The sequence below is a fragment of the Malus sylvestris genome, chromosome 13 (genome assembly GCF_916048215.2).
Source record: "Malus sylvestris chromosome 13, drMalSylv7.2, whole genome shotgun sequence".
Lineage (NCBI taxonomy): Eukaryota > Viridiplantae > Streptophyta > Magnoliopsida > Rosales > Rosaceae > Malus > Malus sylvestris.
The window spans coordinates 11,969,712-11,976,113 of record NC_062272.1 but is presented as its reverse complement, the minus strand read 5'-3'; the positions used below and the strand labels follow the sequence as shown (position 1 = coordinate 11,976,113).

Here is a 6,402-nt window from a genome sequence, read left to right as displayed (position 1 = left end):
TCATCGTGGACGTGGGAACCATTACTTTTGTACAAGGAAATTTTGTAGTGTAATCAAGGAAAAGGACCATCTGGAAATTGAATAAGAAATGGAAAATTACTCCACGAGGTGGACTAACCTCAATCTTTTCTTGTGCTTACCGATTAGTGCTTTAGAGATCACGCATCATTTTTCTTAAAACAAAGATATATTTTTATATTAAAGAATACCACTAGACCGAAAAGTAATTAGTATTTTAGAGGTAATATTCTCTCCCAACTTAACACTTTGTGTTTTGCGTTGTTATATTTACTGGACTTTTCAATAATCCAATTTTTGTTGACGTATTGTTGGAGTATCTCTAATCATGTTGTCTATTAGTATACTTTATGTACACCCACAACGGGCATAGTCACGGGCTGCGGACATAAGGGCATCTGAAGAAGATAATATATAGTAGGACTGTGTATTTGGATAATATTTGTTACAATTGAATATTTTGGAGATGTGAAAGCCAAATGACGGCCAATCAAAAGTCGACGCATTGCAGCCAATGTTGAATTGCAGGTCAAGTCATTCCTAAATTGAACTTCTGGAAGTGCATATAGTAGTCGTGAGGCCGTAGGGACAAAAGCAGAATTGTATACCAACTTGCATAAACTGGTTGATAATCTACCGGCACAGCTATGTGGATGTGGTGCGACGGCTAACTCAGGATCGTTAGGCCATCTCTAATCGAATGGAAGCAAATGGTCATGTTTAGTCTTATAGCCCTGTAAGAAATTATTTTTTAATGAACAGTGTCAAACCATATTTTATACAATCTCCAACCGAATGGATCATAAGGCCATAAGCCAAAACATAGCTCTTTGACAAAAAAACTCATCTCCAACCAAAAGGGGGCTATTTTTTAGCCCCCACAATGGTTGCGGGCCAAACAAATGAGAAATAGAGCCCAACAAGCTTTCCGATTTTCTGTCCGCTTTTTAGAATACTGGTTTGATAGATTCGGTACGATCAATTTGTTACTGTTAATATTTTTTATGTTTTAGTTCATTAGGTCATGTAGATTAGGTACAATCAATTTGGTACGGTATGTATTTTTTATGTTTTAGTTCATTAGGTCTGATAGATTTGGTACGGTCAATTTGGTACAATTTGAATTTTTTATGTTTTAGTTCATTAGGTTCGGTAAATTCGGTTTGATCAATTTGGTACGGTTTGTAATTTTTATGTTTTTGTTCATTAAGTCCGATAATTTTTGCGTTATTGATTCGTTAGGGCTCAGACATTAGTTATGATTTGTAAAACCTGATGCTTTTCAATTTTATTTTATGTTTGAACACCTAAAACAATTGTACCTAATAGTAATATAGCCAAACTAAAAATACAATAAATGTCACTTAGTACCATGGAAGAAAATATCCAAAATATCGGCGAAATATCGCCGATATTTTCGTTTTTTTGGGTTAACGATATTTTAATGAGTATCCAATGAGTTTTCGTCAAAATATATCGTCTAATATCGCGATATTAGCTATAATATCGCGATATTTTGTTCAAAAATTCCTGAAAATTTTGAAAAGTCACAATTTTGAACACAGAGGGGTTCGAACCCCCCCCCACGTTAACTCCTTAGCACCTTAACCACCATACCACTTATGTTGTTGTGATAATATGCTACAATATTTATATATATGCTTTTGTTTTGAATTCTTTTTACAAGAAACAAATTTGCACATTTTCCAAATTTTTTGTGGTATTATATTTTAAATTGTGTCAATTAATTACTTAGTCAATGGCATGTGGTTTTTAATTTTTCTATTTTTTATTTGGTCACTTACATGGTAGGGCTGGAAAAAATTCCGAAAAATCCCAAACCAAACCAAAAAAGTCCCAAACCCAAACCGAAAAATCCCAAACCAAAACCATCCTGAAGTTCGATAATCCCATCCCGAAAAATACCAAAATTTTCGATATGGGATTGGTTTCCAAATCCCATTTGTTTGGTAATCCCGAAAAATACCGAAGTATTCGGTTTCTTATTGACTTTTGGGTTTTGGTTCTTGAAAACCATTGCCATGGTTGTTAACTACTCTTCAAAATACACTCACTCTACACATAGAGATGATGAAGATAGTGAAAATTTTGAACCTCATAGGAACTCATTGTGGTACTAAGTCACTCATGTATCTTACCATGCAATGTATAAAGTGTAAAATATTGTACTAATTCATTATATATAAATGATTATGGTGTGTTTAGACTTCTTTCATTAATTTCTACATATTTTCTACACTCACAATGTTTGTCAGCTCGCTATAAAATCAACTTGATAATGTTAAATCCATCATGCAATGCATTTCCTTCCAATTTTTTGTGATAAACTAATAGATAATTGACTAAATAAACATCCTGCAAAGTTTCAATAAAAATTCCCAAGTTTTTCTTACAATTTCCGTGGTTTCCATGTAATTTTTATCGATATCGATATTATCCCGATATTTCCATCGATATTTCCGTGTTTTCGGACTACCGATATTTCCGATATTACCGATATTTTCTTCCTTGCTTAGTACTATGGTTTAGTGGTATTCCCTCACTCGTAAGTGAGAGGTCTTAGGTTCGATTCTTGCCAAAAGCGAATTTTTACCACATTATTGCTAGCCCATTGTTAGGCTTAGCTCAATCCTCCACTCCTATAGTGTAGGTAATATCGTTTGTTAAAAAAAATTCATAAAAAAAAAAATTAAGGTAAGGTTTGGTACTGCTTAAATTATTTTAAAAGTGGGGATGAAAAAAAAGTTTGAGTAAAATTTGTGTTTGATAAGTCTGCTTATTTGCAAAGTCACGGGTCATTTTAAGCGGGATGAAAAGAAGTTCGAGTAAAATTTGTGTTTGATAAGTCTGCTTATTTACAATGTCACATGTCATTTTAAGCTGAAAAGTAGCAAAAAGCAAAACCTTTTTTTTTCAATATGGGACGTGACAAAATTACTTATAAACTCATGCAAAAGTCCTTCATTTCTCTGATGTGGGATTGATACGCTCAACACGCCCGCATTACGTGTAACGCATTTTCATGCCTAAACTTGGACAACACAAATGGGGAGATATGGAGCACATGTGGCCATTGAGCTTCAAACGCGGGACAACTTGCTCTTGTACCATGAAGAAACTTGGGGTTCCACAAAAAAAAAAAACAATTGGAAATATGGGGAATTGCCTAATCACTATAAGCACATGCAAGGTCCTATTTTTCATGATGTGAGATTGATACTCTCAACACTTTTTTGTATAGTATGTATGATATTCTATAGTATGCATTTATAAGAACTTACAATTATCAATAACATCATTTTATCTAACCCTACGTTTGAAATCTTTAACTGTAAAATTGCTGTAAAGGTGTTATGTATATGTAACAAAAAATTGGTTTGAAATCTTTAACCATTCAGTATAGGCTTTTCTTTTTGGTGCACCTTTCATTACTGGGGACCAAGGGAAGGCAACCTGAAAAAGAATGAAGTTGATCACTTCCTCTTAGATTTTCCGTTTTTCCAATTCAAATGGATTGTTCGTAGGTGAAATTTGAATTACAATAATACCGAGGTTAATTAGCTAGTACACAACTGGACATCAAATGGGTCGGTGTGTGATCCCTAATTGACCAAACCAACTTGTTTCAGAATATGGTTGTCCCTACTACTTCACAACTAGTATGCAGCTTCCAGAATTTCAAATTAGGATATACACTTGTCTTGCATTTCAAAATAGGCTGCAATGGGTCAATGTCGTTTGCCCATCATTTTCAGTTGGGTTTTGATCACATCTACAAATTGAAATGGCTCAAGATATAGAATTATATAACAATTAAGGATGTGATTTAATCCAAGATAAAACAGCTATTATTAGTGTTTGATAAACGCTGAATTACCACATCACCATACATTGTCTCAGATAAACTAAATTATTGTTTAACCAGACAAAATTTCTATCAACTTGCTCATATCATATAGTCTTTCGGTATTTGACTGGAAAGGAAGAAGGAAGAAAGCCTATATACACAAATGTTCGAGTTAAATCTTCCTCTATAGGTCAAGTAAAATTGGAACGTTGATTATATAGAAAAAATTATCAAACAGAATTACAAAAGGTGTCAGTTTGTTTACTTGATGTGAGAGAATCATATCATTTCTAAAGTACTCATTGCATGCACATGGAAATTATAACTTGTAGCAAACACCAGGAGAATAAGTAATTGAGGTTTAACTAGTCCACCTCGTGGATTAATTGGGTACCTTATTCAATTTCCATATGGTCCTTCCCTTGACTAAATTACAAAATCCCTTGTACAAAAATAATGGCTCCCACGTCACATTGAATAGAACCAATTAAACAATTAGGAACTTGCATAAACCTTTTGATTCACACACCTTCAGCCTGAGCCTATAAATACCATACCTCCTCCTCACTTCTTCACATCTCAAGAAACCTCCCAATACATCATCTTTCTTTCTTAGATCTTCCTCTTCATTAGTTATTCTTTTCTCACTTTCCATTCACTTCTCAGAATCATGGGTGTTTTCACATATGAATCCGAGTTCACCTCCGTCATCCCCCCTGCTAGGTTGTTCAATGCATTTGTTCTTGATGCTGACAACCTCATCCCCAAAATTGCACCACAGGCAGTGAAGAACGCTGAGATCCTTGAAGGAGATGGTGGAGTTGGAACCATTAAGAAGATCAACTTCGGTGAAGGTAGCACATACAGCTACGTGAAGCACAGAATTGACGGGGTGGACAAGGACAACTTTGTCTACAAGTACAGTGTGATTGAAGGAGATGCTATCTCTGAGACAATTGAGAAGATCTCTTATGAGACTAAGTTGGTCGCTTCCAGCAGCGGTTCTGTCATCAAGAGCACCAGCCACTACCACACCAAGGGTGATGTTGAGATCAAAGAAGAGCATGTTAAGGCTGGCAAAGAGAAGGCCTCCCACCTCTTCAAGTTGATTGAGAACTACCTCTTGGAGCACCAGGACGCCTACAACTAAATTATATGGCATCAAAACTTATGTCAACAAACAACGGTTTTCATTTCCTTTTTTGTTTTTTAAACTTCTGAAACAGTGTTTTGGCTTGTAATTTGGCTTGTTATTGGAGCTTTTCATTGAAGAGTGAATATTGTATGTCTTTTTATATAAAAATAAGTAAAAAGAAAATAATGGATTTGGATAATATATATATGTGTGCAAGTTTCCCTTTATCATGCACCATGGCATGACATGACACACCGTATCAACTGACACATACAATGTTTTGTAATTGTGATCTAAAAATATAATTTTTCTAACATTACTCTTAAATTAAAGTATCATATTTTCTAGGGTTCTTTAGATATAGACCCATACAACTCGTAATTTTTAGATTAAAACCCACATATCTTTAAACATCCAATATAAACCCAAAATTCAAATATGTTGCCACATTAGAAAATAAATGACCTTTTACTTCATATAATTTACAACATATGCCATAACCCTTCTAACGGTTTTTTAGCCACTTATAATCATATGTATTTGAAATAAAGTAATATTTTTATATTTTGTAGGTAAACCATTACATATATATATATATATATATATATATATATATAAATATATATATATATATATAAATATATATATATTCGCCACATTATTATTAGGGTGTGTAACATAATTTACCTATATTTATATGTAATATATAGGTAAATTAGTGTTGTAGGTAAATTAATTTGCATGTATTAGTATATTAGGCACGTTTTATTGTTACCATATGTATGTCTATGTAAAGTAATTTACCTATATCCAAGGACGAAAAAATTCGCCGATATTATCGATTTTTTCATATCGCGATATTTTATACACTATCCATTAATATATCGTTAAAATATCGATATTATCACGATACGATATTTTTAATGATTTTAATACATTATTTGGGATATATATCGCGATATTATCGATAATATCGCGAGATAAAACCCAAATTTGCATATGACAATGAAAATATGCTAAAATAACACCAACCACCATATCACTTATGTTTTTGTGAACATATGCTAAAATATTTATATATATGGTTTTGTTTTGAATTCTTTTTGCAAGAAACAAATTTGCACATGACAATGAATCTTTGACAATTTCTTTTGCACATGCAATGTATAAAGTGTAAAATATTGTAGTAAATCATAATATATAAATGATTATGGTGTGTTTAATCTTTTTTTCATTAATTACTACATATTTTCTACACTCATAGTGTTTGTCAGCTAGCTGTATAATCAACTTAAATAAGTTAAATCCATCATGTAATGCATTTCCTTCTAATTTTTTTTGATAAACTAATAGATAATTGACTAAATAAACATTCTCCAAA

General features: G+C 32.9%; 1 protein-coding gene across 1 annotated transcript; it reads left to right on the top strand.

The window, feature by feature from the left end:
* The first annotated feature begins 4,447 nt into the window (after positions 1 to 4,447).
* On the top strand, positions 4,448 to 5,224 carry LOC126595599 (major strawberry allergen Fra a 1-3-like). The gene has a single exon (XM_050261883.1). It carries the CDS (start codon positions 4,557 to 4,559, stop codon positions 5,034 to 5,036), a length of 480 nt encoding a protein of 159 aa, XP_050117840.1. The 5' UTR covers positions 4,448 to 4,556; the 3' UTR covers positions 5,037 to 5,224.
* The last annotated feature ends 1,178 nt before the right edge of the window (positions 5,225 to 6,402 follow it).